The sequence below is a fragment of the Lissotriton vulgaris genome, chromosome 5 (genome assembly GCF_964263255.1).
Source record: "Lissotriton vulgaris chromosome 5, aLisVul1.2, whole genome shotgun sequence".
In the NCBI taxonomy this organism is placed as follows: domain Eukaryota; kingdom Metazoa; phylum Chordata; class Amphibia; order Caudata; family Salamandridae; genus Lissotriton; species Lissotriton vulgaris.
Window position 1 is genome coordinate 1,180,411,139 of NC_141693.1, and position 13,684 is coordinate 1,180,424,822.

The following is a 13,684-nucleotide window of genomic DNA, read 5'->3' on the forward strand; positions in this document are numbered from 1 at the left end:
TCACTCGATACGGACTGACGCCCGAGATGTACCGCCAGCGGTTCCGTGACTGCAAACGGATCCCGGGTACAACTTGGGTGGAGTACGTGAACTTTTTCAGCCGAGCATTCGAGGGGTGGATCAAGGGCAGCAAGGTGACAACTTACGAGCAACTCTTTGACCTTATTGTGTGGGAGCATCTTTCTAACAATTGCTTCGTCGAGCTCAGGCAGCACCTCCTTGACAGTAAACTGACTGAACCCCGGCAACTCGCCGCCGAAGCTGACCGATGGGAAAGCACCCGAGTTGCCCGAAACGGGCCCAGCGAACCGAACAGAACCAACCAAGGACCCCATCGCCCCCAAGGGGGAGGAGGAGGCCAGGGTCGGGGCAGAGACGCCGTCCCGGTGGCTCCCGCCAGCAACGCCCCGCCCCCGGCCGGCAGGGGAAACCCCCCGATGCGTCCAGGGTTCCGAGCCAACGTTACTTGCCACCGATGCCAGCGACCCGGCCACTACGCCAATGACCCTAATTGCCCGAAGAACCAGAACCCTATGCCCCGCCAGGTCGCTGCCGCCGCCCTGGGGGAAGAGCAAACCCCAGAAGATCCTGAAGAGTACGAGGCCGACCAGCCCGAATGGGAACCAGCCGCCATGTCCCTAGTCTGCCTAGGGGAAAGAGACATTATTCCACGGGCCCCCCTACCCGCCAATACGCGGAAATACAGCCAGTGGGTCAACATTAATGGGCGCCGGGCTGAAGCCCTACGCGACACCGGGGCCAGTGTGACGGCAGTCCGCTGTCATCTGGTGACCCCGGATCAGATCTTGCCGAACATCCTTTGCCCCGTCCGGTCAGCCGACAACTCAGAAAGCCTGTGTCGGATGGCCTGCGTCCCCTTCGAGTGGGGAGGAGTGTCCGGAATGCTGAAGGTGACTGTCCGCGATGATGCACCAGTGGACTGCCTCCTGGGGAACGACCTCGAAAGTTCCCCCTGGGCAGCCGTCGAAAGAAGAGAGCACCTGGGGATGTTGGGCCTCCCTGAATGGGCCTGCATAACGACCCGGTCCATGGCCGCCCGTGCCATCCCCAGTCCCGAAGAACCCGAATGGCCAGAACCTCCTCCCCCGATCGTCCCGGAGGGAGCCGCCTTAAGAGCCAATCCCCCTGAGCAAAACGAAGAAGGGCCCGTTCAACTCCAGGACCTTCCCGAACTGGCCCAGTGGCGTCAAGAGGGTGGTCCCACACAGGAACAATTCCGACAGGAGCAGAGGACATGTCCCTCCCTCGAGGGACTCCGGCAGCAAGCCCTCGCCCAGAACGCAGGTGACACCTCAGGGACCCACTGGATTTATTGGGACAATGACCTGCTCTACAGTGAGCAAAGAATTGCTGAGCTGGGGGCCAGTCGGGTGCTGGTGGTGCCCCTCCGCTTCAGAGACTTCCTTTTGAACTTGGCACACGATGTCCCCCTTGCTGGGCACCTGGGGCAAGACAAAACGTACAACCGCCTAGTAACTCACTTCTACTGGCCCAAAATCCGAAATGATGTCTCCAACCACTGCCGGGCCTGCCCCACCTGCCAGGCCAGCGGGAAGAGCGGCCGAAAGATCAAAGCACCCTTGCAACCCTTTCCCGTAGTCACCACCCTGTTCGAACGGGTGGGAATAGACATTGTGGGGCCCCTGGACCCCCGAACGGCACAGGGGCACCGGTTCATCCTAGTCCTGGTGGACCACGCCACCCGCTATCCCGAGGCCATTCCTCTTCAGACCGTGACAGCACCCGTGGTAGGCCGAGCCCTGATGGGGATCCTCTCTCGAGTGGGCTTCCCCCGGGAAGTCGTCAGCGACAGGGGCACGAACTTTATCTCGAAGTACATGAGGTCTCTCTGGCAACAGTGCGGGGTCACCTACAGATTCACGACCCCTTATCACCCGCAAGGAAATGGACTGGTCGAGCGGTTTAACCGCACTCTCAAGGGAATGATCATGGGTCTAGAAGAACCCCTACGTCGCCAATGGGACGTGCTGCTCCCGTGCCTCCTCTTCGCCTATCGAGAAGTTCCCCAGAAATCCCTCGGCTTCAGTCCCTTTGAGCTCCTGTACGGACACCCCGTCCGGGGCCCCCTCAGCCTGGTCAAGGAAGGATGGGAAATGGCCCCCCAGAAGACTCCTCCAGATGTATATAAGTATCTCAAGACTCTCCGCTACCAGACCCGGCGATTCAGGGAACTCGCCAAAGCCAACCTTGAGGCCAGTCAGGAGGACATGAAAAAATGGTACGATCAGCATGCCTCCTCCATCTAGTTCGAACCAGGCCAACAAGTCTGGGTGATGTCTCCAGTCGAGCCCTGTGCCCTGCAGGACAAATGGACAGGACCCTTCAAGGTGATAGAGCGCAAGGGCCCTGTCACCTACCTAATAGACATGGAGTCCTCCCGGAACCCCCTACAAGTCCTGCACGCCCTCCAGCAGGCCGGCCTCACCATCAAAGCCAGCAAATGCCAGATTGGCCAGGGGTCCGTGACCTACCTCGGACACCAAGTGGGGAGCGGTCTGGTGGCCCCCATTCAGCTCAAGATCGCTGCCATCCAGTCCTGGCAACCACCTGTCACCCAAACCGAGGTCCGAGCCTTCCTGGGGCTCACCGGATACTACCGGCGGTTTGTAAAGGACTATGGCAGCATTGTGGGGCCCCTCACAGAACTCACATCCAAGAAAAACCCCAAAACAGTCAACTGGACTCCGGACTGTCAAGCGGCCTTCGAGAAGTTGAAGACCGCCATGTGCACCGCCCCCGTGCTCCAGGCCCCCGACTACAGCCGGGAATTCATAGTCCAGACGGACGCCTCAGTTCATGTCGTTGGGGCAGTCCTCTCTCAACTCAACGCCGAGGGAGTCGATCAGCCAGTGGCCTTCATCAGCCGACGCCTGCTGGCTCGAGAACAGCGCTGGAGCACCATCGAGCGGGAGGCCTTCGCAGTGGTATGGGCCCTCAAGAAACTCCGGCCCTACCTCTTCCGTACCCATTTCAGGGTACAGACAGACCACAGACCCCCGCAATGGCTGATGCAGATGCGGGGGGAGAACCCAAAACTGTTGCGATGGTCCATCTCCTTGCAGGGGATGGACTTCACTGTGGAGCATCGTCCTGGCCAGGACCACGCCAACGCGGACGGCCTGTCACGCTTTTTCCGCCTCGGTGAGGAGAGTACCCAAGAGGATGGGTGACTCTCCCTGCCTTCAGCTGGGGGGGACGCATGTTGGACAGGCCTCGTGAAAGGCCCGCTCCCTCTCCGCATGATAAGGCCCGGACGCCGGCTCTCCCGGTGTCCCCAGAAAGAACCATCCCGGCAACTCACCGAGGCAACCCGCAACCCGTTTCCAACGGGACGCCTGCTCTCGAACATCCCGGCATCGGCTGACCCGGGCCCCCGTCAGCACCATTGCCCCGGCCCAGCCGCCATCTTTGGACACTGCATCACGAGGCCGCGTGGCCTCGGCGCGACCCCAACCCTGGGCCTGGCCAGGCCCCGACATCGAGGCACCACCATCCACCCAGGAGGTGAAGAGACCACTTGGCAGGTCAATGGGAGAAAGGAGTGTCGAGGGCTCTCCCCCGCCAGGTGCCGATCGCCCCCAGCCTCCCCGGGCGCTGGCTCCACCCCCTTCTGGGTGTCTGGACTCCCTCATCCCGGACCTCCCAACCTCCTAGCGCGAAGGTCCGGAGATTAAAGGAGACCCGACCTATAACTGGGGCAGCTCCAGAGCAGGAAGGCAGTTGTATCCTGGAGTCGAGAGACACCTTGAAGAACTCATCCCTGACGGACTGCTGGCGCTGCCGCAGCCTTGCCTTGTGAACCATCTCCGAAGCCTGCTGGCGCTGCCGCGGCCCTCTGCAACGTGCATCTTCGTCTGGACCTGCTGGCGCTGCCGCGGCCCATCCTTGTGAATCATCGCTCTTGCCTGCTGGCGCTGCCGCGGCCCCTCTGCAAAGAAATCATCATCGAAGCCTGCTGGCGCTGCCGCGGCCCTCTGCAACGTGCATCTTCGTCTGGACCTGCTGGCGCTGCCGCGGCCCATCCTTGTGAATCATCGCTCTTGCCTGCTGGCGCTGCCGCGGCCCCTCTGCAAAGAAATCAACATCGTAGCCTGCTGGCGCTGCCGCGGCCCTCCTTGCCGAGAACTATCATCCTAGCCTGCTGGCACTGCCGCGGCCCTCCTTGCTGAGAACTATCATCCTAGCCTGCTGGAGCTGCCGCGGCCTGACCTTTCAGACCCCTGAGCTCGAGGATTGTGAGCTCCTTCTGGCCGCCCTTGTACCGGACCGGTACCAAGACTGTCCCGCTACCCCTTACCCTACAGAGACTAGAATTTGGAGGATCCTCGTGTCCTGCCCCCCACTGTATCGTTGATAACCTTGCCTCAAGAATCCTATATAAAGTGTGCAGATCGCATCCTTGTGTGGTGTCCATTTGTGGGGGGGGAAGTTACTTGTCTGTACGATCGCCGGAGACGGCCCTCACCGGAGGCCTCTCCCCCTGTACTCGGCCGACCCTCCGGGTCCCCGTCTAACATGACAATTGTTGATTATCCTTACTCGTTCCAGGAGGACTTACCAGAGCTTGAGATCCTCTGAAATTGAGCAAATAGTGGAGTTAATTCATTTCTTCAATGGATTTCACACTGGTGAATCTTAAATATTCCATTGTTTAAGTCCAGAGACTGCTAGAGGTGACAGACCAGCCTACACATGAATATAAATATGTTGGCCTCCCAATCACTACTGAGAGGGTAATTTGAATCAAATCAAAACACACATTAGGCACTTGGTAGCTTATAGGTAGCATTTGCTTGCCTAGGGATTTGTTGCATGTCGGCGCACATAGCCTTACCATTGGTGCACAAACATCCTTCTTTACCGCACACAGAGGAATACAATTAGAGGGAACATTGGGAACAACTACTATGAAAGCCTGTGCCTCCTCTCCTGGCCTGAGAAGAGGACTGCACTCTTAGCCATGACTGACAGGCCAGTGGTGGATATTTCACTGGCAGATTGATTCCTCAAATGTGAGTCGAGAGATGAGTAGCTACTTGGTAACAACAAAGGTTGTGAGATGCAGTCAATGTGCAGGAGGCCCATGATGGTTTTGCAGGAGGGGTGTTCAGGCAGGCAATTGTGCTGAAGAGATAAAAAATGTATCCCTGAAAGGAAGACATCAGGGTCTACCAGAGTCTCTCAAATCAATTTGGTGGCAGAACCCTTGATAAATCGCACTGCGGTAACATTAGCAGAAATCTGAAAGTGCCAGATTACCAGGTTTCAGCAAGAGTCAGAGTAATTTGGATGCTTGTTAATGCACCCCAAAGCAAACCACTGATTGCAGTTTAAAAGAAAAATAGATTTATTGGTCATTTTAATAGACACATCCAGAAAATATCAGCAATAAACAATACAGCAATAAAGAACGACAACAGCTCAGTGTTCTCTTTTTTGCTAGGCCAATCAACTGTACCTTGTTGGGATCCAGCACCCGCTCCCTTCAAGATGTATGACACAATCTGTATCCTTTTTCTGTGTTCGTGGATATCTCAACTCCTGTCCCACAATCCCCTATCTGACTCCACATCTCAGCCCTTTGGCCCCACAATTCACTTAGTCTTAGCGGCCATCCACCATTTGCAGACCCAGATGTGCCACTAGGATTCTCGGACACATTCTGTTTGTGTGCCCTGTGTGGTCTCCTCCCCAATTGTGTCTTTCAGCCTCATGAGTAGCACAGCCCAAGCCTCAAGGTTGTCTTGCAGTTTTTCATCCCGCCTATTGACCCTCATGTGCACTTCCTCTGCTAGAGCTCACTCTGTCACATCCTTACACCACAAGGCAGACAAACTGACTTTTCACTCAGCCATGCTATTGCTACTTGCCGCTTCACGTGCCAATTGCACTAATTTCCAGGGCATTCCCCTCCCCCCCTTGTCCACTTCACAACCCTCAGTAGACAGGTGAACAGTACCTCTGTGAGATCCACTGCTGTCCAGAAGCCGTGCACCATGGGACATGCTCAGGCCAGGTTCAAGAAGGTGGCTCCCTTGCTTCCACATCTCGGACAGTTTGCACTCCTGTCTCTATACATCTTCCGGAGCTTGACCAAGGTCAAGTATGTGCGGTGTACGGAATTAAAGTGTGTGAGTTTGAACTTGGCATTACATGAAACTTGTTTCACCAGCATACAGGCCAGTCGCCCATCTCCGGCTGATAGCGGGTTTGTAAGTCTCCCTCCAGGCAGATCTAGCTATGGGGTCAGTCTTTACTATGTCTCTCTTGAGGGCTCCGTAAAGCAGTGACACCATGTGTCTTGCTGCACTGCCATCAACATCACCTGCAAGCTTTTCGTCTACCTAGGCATATTGGGGAAGGCTGTCCACATGTCCCATGCCATTTAGGCAATTTTGAAGTTTTGGAGGAATTGACCATCCCCCAATAAAGAAAGTTTCCCGAGCTTCGGCAAAGGTGAGGAACCGCTTCCCCAGGTATAATGCTACCAACATTTTGCGTTCCCCCGTCGTTCAGTGTGCAACCAACATGTCTGCATTGATAACGACTGAATGGTAGCAATAACCACACAACAAGCTCTCTGGCACAGGTGGGGTTTCTTCAGCACCTTGGTAATCACTCTTTCCCACAGCTCTGCAACCTGTCTTATCACGTATGTCACATCACTCACCACTCTCGCCCCTCTATGGAGTAGTTCCATCAGCGAGAGGGTGCCATGGGTACCACTCAGCAATTGTTATTCCCAGTTATCTCCGTCCGCCGTCCAGTGTGCCGCATGTTGCATGTTGCAGGTTAGTGGTATAATAATAGAACTCAATGCCTGGTAGACCAATGCCTCCCTCCTGTAGGTCCAATTTGAGTAGTGATAGTGCTACGCTGCTCATATTTCCTGACAAAACCAGTGAGATCAGAAGTGTATATACTGTATTCAGAAAGTCAAATGACAGGGTAATTCTGAATTATGTAGAGTCATTTGGGCAGAAATACCATTTCCCAAAAGCTATCCTTCCTGCCACTGAGTGTCAAACAGTTCCAAAACTGAGTTAACCTGCGCAGCAGTGGTTCGGTATTATGTAGGTGCTGCCCCTCTCGGGTATGAGCCACAATAATACCCAAATATCTAAAGGTTCTTGTTTCCCATTTTGACAACAGCAGCAGTAGAGCCTCTGTGAGCTGCTGTAAGTACAACAGTACGTCATCTGCGTACAGTGATATAAGGTGCACTAAATCCCCTACCGTAATGCTGAATGTATCCGTATTGTCGCTGCCAGAGGCTCAAGGGCCAGTGCAAATAGTAGCGGGGACAGTCAGTAACTCTGTAGCATCTTACGTTGCACCTCCCATTCGTCTGACACCACCCCTCCATTCTGCACTCTAGCCCTAGGGGTGGTGTATAGCAGTCTCACCCAGTAACAAAAGTTCGGTCTAAATCCCATTCAGTGCAGGACCTGCATCAAGTAGGCCCAGTCAAGTGTGTCAAATACTTTCGTGACATACACCAATGCCAGCACCAAGTTCTCCTGACAATTTTGTACTGAATGTAGGGCATGCGTTAGCCTTCCTAGGTTTAGGGCAGTGCTGCTGCAGGGCATGAAGCTGCACTGATCCTCGTGCACCAATGCTCCACGAAGCTCTGCCACTTATAACTTACATAGTATTTTCGCACCTGCGTTGAACATGGTGAGATGTCTATAAGAAGACAGACTCATCACATCAACCCAGGGTTTAGGTATCACACAACTTACCCCATCTCCGAAAGTGGGGGGCAGCAGTCCCTTTCTCTGCACCTCCTGAAAGACTTCTAAGAGAGACTCCGCAAGTTGTTTCACAAACGTTTGATAAAATTCCATGGGAAAACCATCACCACCCAGCTCTCTACCCCTGGTCATCTTCCCCATTTCCTCTTTCTGTCTATAGCTCTTATCTGACCAAGGTGCGGTAGCACCCGAATTTCCACCTGGTCCAGGTACTGTTCTATAGCAGTAAGATCTGCCCAATTCACCCACCATATAACTCCCTCGGGTCCTCCCTAAGAGTGTCATTGATAGATTGCTGGGACGTCGAGAACGTACCATTTGCCGTAATAGGGGCCCTTATAGTCTAAGGTTTAAGCAGCCAGACAAGCAGTTTACCAGGTTTATCCCTCTCACGATGCAGCCGTTGCCTGTATTACTGATGCAGGAATCTGTCCACCCTGTCCCAAGTGTTACTGAGCTGCCTTTTGAGTCTCGTAAGAAAAACAATGGCTCCTGTGGAAAATTAGAAACTATTCTTGATAAAGGTAACGCACAATGGCAATAGGGGTGATTGGTTTGGATGTCAAAAAAAGGAAGCTATATATACACCATGCAAATGTAAAAGTCATTTATGAAAATCTATATGTCAACAGTTTACATACGGTACTGTAGCATTATAAACACTTATGCAATTCAACAAGTGATGTAGTGTCCCAAGGGAATTTTATCAAAAAAGAACCTAAACAGCTAAAGTGAAACATAATAACGTGTGGATGACATAAGGTTTCTAGTGTATATTTCAGTTGGAAGAAGACGACCAAGTTAGAAGTGTAAACAATTGAAGTACAACAGTTGGAGTGTATAAACAACTGTTGGACAGGGTCTGTCTCTGTATCTTTGTCGACGGCGTTTCGACCTGAATGGGATGTCATGTCTCTTCAGGACTGTTCAATGAGGGGCACCTGGTGTGCGGTTGCCTTGCTCGAGGGACGTGCGGGTGTGGCACCGTGAAGTAGAGGTGCCCCGAGATCGGGCAGCATGCACAGCCCCCACCAGTTCCTCTCTAGGACCCATCACAATTCTCCGTACAAGAGAAGGCAACAGGTCTTGTTATTGTCCGCGTGACCTTGGGTGGCGGCCACATATGGTGTAGCTCTGAGTCAGCATTGCTAGAGGCCTCCTCATGTTCAATATAGGCTCCACTGAGCCTCAAATAGAAAGGCTAAGCACATGGGGAATGTCATGCACCACTGCTGGGTCATTCCTCCTGCTACCCCTGCCATTGGGCTCCAGGCAACCGGCCAGCCCCTGAAGGTGTCTCACAAAATGTTTCAAGTGCTTGCCAATCTGATCCTCTATCAAGAGGTTATGGGAAACAAACTCCCTGCCTTCTGGGCTGCGGTCCTTTCCTCTGTTGCAAGGCACAAGGCAGCTCCAATCCAAGCATGCTATCCTTAACCCTCCGACAGCCTGAGCTCGGCTCCCAGGGCGGTCGTGCTGTCAAGCACGATGTGGATGTGTTCATGTCTACCATCATTTAGATGGAATACGGGTGTTGGTCCAGAGGTCAAGAAAGAGTGTCTGCCATCTTGTGAGCTCTGGCCATGGCCCTTGTCAGGGAAATTTGACAAAATATTTGAAAAATACATTTTCTTGCAGGTTAGTGATACGAGATCGCTCATCAAAGGATGTATGCTGTCAATCGTTAGGCATAAAACTGGATGGGAGAGTGTTTGGTAGCTGAAGAAGCCTTTGTATTGCTGGCTACACATGAGATGAGAGTTAGGTTGTGTATTGTTGGTTGACATTTTGCTTCCTCTCTCCTGGGGTGATGTTTAAGGTTAACCAAATTTTGAGTTGAGTCTGGATTTTTGTTATATCTGTTAGGAAATGAAAGCAGAAATAAACTTTGTTATTGAAAAAAACTCAAAGTTTGCCTTCACCAAATAAATCCATGACAAAATCACGTCTATTACCCCCTTACAGTTTTTCCTGTCTGCTTCAGTCCACACTGTAGCACACAGGCAGTAACCATCTATGTGATTGATGCCCTTCTGATTGCAGACAATGATGGCCTCTGCATTCTTCACCTGCCTGACCTCTATATGCTATACCATTGCTGAGTACTGAAGTCAGCTTGACACTCTCGCACATAGAAAGGATTTTCAAAGCATTGTCCTCCAATCGTTCAAATCATACACTAGAACAATGCCCATATGGTTGAGATAAACTCTGCCAGGACTATCCGTATAATATGTGTCAAACCAAAGGCTCCATAGTCTCACCAGCTGCCTGGAGCTTAAAATTGGAGCCACTGTAAATCCTACTTGCCAATATGGAGTCAGGATACACCAGTGTCATAGTCACATATGCTTGCCTCGCAGACAAGCCAGGTTGTGGAAAGTCTATCTCAGATTAAACCATGCCAAGATGAGTTTGTTCTCACAGTTAAAACCAGCAATCAAAAGCATTTCCAGGACTCTATAAAGATGATGAAACTGGATGATTGTATTCTGCAGCTCATTTTCTTAAACAACAAAACAAAGATGCCAGTGCTGATAAAAGTGAATGGAAAATGAGGTAAATCCTCCACTAACTGAAAGTCAAATTCAGAAAAGGGAATGCTTTTTAATCGCAGCTTTATTGTGTATTCAATACATTTTTATAAAATGCATTTGTACATTTGGGAATGAAACATTAAAGGAAAAACAAGGATGCAAAGGGGACACATGAAAAGGCAATCAAGTTAGAGCGAACCACCATTCGTTCCTACAATCATATCACTTTCACATAGCATTCAACGGCACACAAACTAGTCTCACACATACCATATATACATTATCTACAACAGGAGAAACAAAAAACACTGTAGCTGCCTTAATGTAAACACACTATTTGTACTCCGTAGTGGCAAATGGGACATTGACAAGGGTTTAGCACTTTCGAACAGTTTTTCGCAAATCCGATAGAAATTAGAAAGTGTCCAACAAATAGCTAATGATCTATGTAAAGTTGTAACTCTTAGATCAGTGGCAGAACAGTGTGAAGAAGGGCCTACGCGTTTCGAATCTCCTATAGTTCCTTGGAGATTCTCATCAGGGCCTTGAGCAACTGGACAAAAAAGAAAAGAAATAGAAAACATTTTTACAAAACATGAAAAATGGCGACTGACAAGCATAGTCAAAACATAGCAGGTAAGAACATTAATGCGTCTCATGGAGAGGACACACACTTCAGAATCTCGTAAACTCAGTTAGCCCCAGTCTTTAAACTGTTCCTGATGGAAAAATGAAACCATGGAGAAGCAAAAGTGCCCAAAATTATGATCAGAACTATCAAGAGGACCAATCACCCCCTAATAGTAGTTACTAGCAGAGATAAAGATGGGGGCGGACTTACCACCTAATGTAGCAGGCGGTGGTCCGCAGCAGGGAAGTGTCGGGGGAGTGGACCCAACCCTCTGTTGAACAAAAGAATTAGCAGAGTGAATATTAGTTCCTCCTCTGGGGTATATAGATGGAAGAATCACGGGGCGCAAGCCCAGGGAAAAGAGTCTTACCGCTCAGTTGAGCTGACAAGTCCTAGCGCGTTGAGGGGGGTGCAAGGTCTGAACTGGCAGGGCTGTGAAGCGACGTATCTTATGCTGTGTGCGTTGGGGCGTCCTATATGCCAAACAGACAAAATTAAAAGGGATCAGGCCTCTAAACAGAGTAGCGCTGACACACTAAGCGGCGTCATAAAGATAAAAAATCAACTTTGAATCCAGGGCGGTGCGCCTGTCGTTAATCAGGCATCCTCCGTGAGAGAGGAAAAACAGCGTCAGCACAAGCAGGCAAATGTCCGGTGTGCCAGCAGAACCTGAAACGTACGGTGACAAGATTAAAGATAACAGCGCTGGGTGGAGGCTGCTCAAAACTACGGGGACTGGATGCTAGGGGGCTGGGGGGGCAGCAAGTACTTACCAGGTTCAAAAGAGATGGTCCTGGAAACCCGCACTCGGTCGGCGTCGGTGCTAGCGCTGATCACTCGCGCATGCGCATCGCCTGAACATGGGAGGCTGCGTGTTATATAGGGAGGATCAGGGGCGGACCTTAGCGGACAAGTGGCTTGCAAGCAGCTCATTTTCAGCACCAAATTATTGGGTTTTCAGATTAATAGCCAACTTTGCTTCAAAACTCATATTTTCCAAAAGCAAGATCGTTTGGTTTCAACTCCTCCTGCTGAACAGGGTGAGGCCATTCCTCTAAGAAAAGGAATTCCGAGCAATCATCCAGTGTCTATGTAACCTTGACAAAAGCAAATTCTTTTTGTCTGCATCCCAGAAAATTAGGACCCCCACCCATCAAAAGATCATTTCATCGCCTATGATAGACCTGTGGTGGGCCTCTTCAAAAGAGTCTGGTATTTCCTCTGTTTAATGGCAGACGATGAGTTAACAATTAACATGAATACCAATTGCACCACCTGCCAACCCACATCCTCTTGAAGACCTTGTGCATCACCTACAAGGAAATAAGGGACATCACACCATCGTATCTGACATCCAACCAGCGCCTTCAGACCCTCACGGGTGAGTAGCCATGCTTTACAAACCCTAATTGATTGAAGTTCCTCATATCTGTTCTGTTTAATCAAAAAAGTAGCAGCAGCATCATACTAGATACCTGAAAGTAAATGAAGGAGAACTCGAGACACCAGGATTCTGTTTTGCTCTGAAGATGTGGGCCGCTGTCTGAATTACAATTAATCAAGCATTTTCGTTCCTTGTCTTCAGAAAATAGGCTATGAAAATCTCATGTTATAACATCTTGGTTTCTAGACCACAAGAGGGACCTCAGGAACCCATCTCACCCCTTTCTCTCATACAGACAAAACTGTCTCCTTACTTCTTATCAAAGACCACCTACAAACCAGCCTCCACTACCAATCGATCATGTTCATCTGCCCTTAACCCTTCACCTTTAATTCTTTTCCACTTCTCCATATTCCTTTCCCCCCCTCTTTCTTGACCATTGCTGCCCAACCTCCTTTCAGATATAACCCTCTACCACTTCTAAATTGCACCATTGCTTTGCCGCCAGGCTTGCATTATATAATTCCACATGCATACATAAATAGTAATCTATTAAAAGAACATCATGTTCACATATTAAAGATCCAATGTTTAAGAATAATAAATTACTTGTGAGACTATTTATGCTAGTCATCCATCTCCTTCAGATTGGTTGCCTCTCAGTCAATTCTTCTGGAGCTGGTTGTCACCACCACCAGAGGTTAAATTGCATTCTTTTTTAATCATTACTAAAGACCTCATACAATCAGCTTCTCTGGGTTTAGAGGGATGGTGCTCACAAATTCATCAAAAATTGAAATACTGGAGTATAAAAACACTACATTCAGAATTAATGCTAGCTTATAACTAAATCACATGTGAACTATGTTTTGTATCGATGCCGGAATTCTTCACTTAAAGTTAAGTAATTATATAATTCTGATCCTGCACAAAAGCGTGCATGTATGAGGAAAAGCATCATGGATTCATGGTAGAATGTGGAGCTTCCTCTATTCTTGTCCGTGAACTATTGGCTTTTTTGTGTCTTGCAGGTCAGCATCTGGAAGAGTTATGCCAGATTAATGTGCTGCCACAGGCTTGGCTAGTACGAGTGCTGTCTAATCATCATCATGCAGTGAGTACTTTCTCTGGTTTCAGGCTGGGTAAGGAGTCTTTGCTACACTTTGAGCACTGTGTTTGGATTTGGGTTGACTCGTCCTTCCTCACACACGGCAAGATTTGTCTCTGACATTTTGTTGGATCACAATTTTGTCCTGTGTGTGTTTAAGAGGATAGGTAGAGTTTCAATCACCATGCAACCATGATATGAAATCTGGAGGTCCTCGCCGACGAA

The 13,684-nt window shown here is 50.2% G+C and overlaps 1 protein-coding gene across 1 annotated transcript in view; it reads left to right on the plus strand.

Moving 5' to 3' along the window:
- The window catches only part of BTBD16 (BTB domain containing 16), an 887,756-nt gene that overhangs the window by 556,764 nt on the left and 317,308 nt on the right, over positions 1-13,684 (plus strand). The window contains exon 13 of the mRNA XM_086920301.1: positions 13,383-13,465. Within this exon, the coding sequence (XP_086776427.1) occupies positions 13,383-13,465 (83 nt within the window). The remainder of the gene's footprint in view (positions 1-13,382; positions 13,466-13,684) is intronic.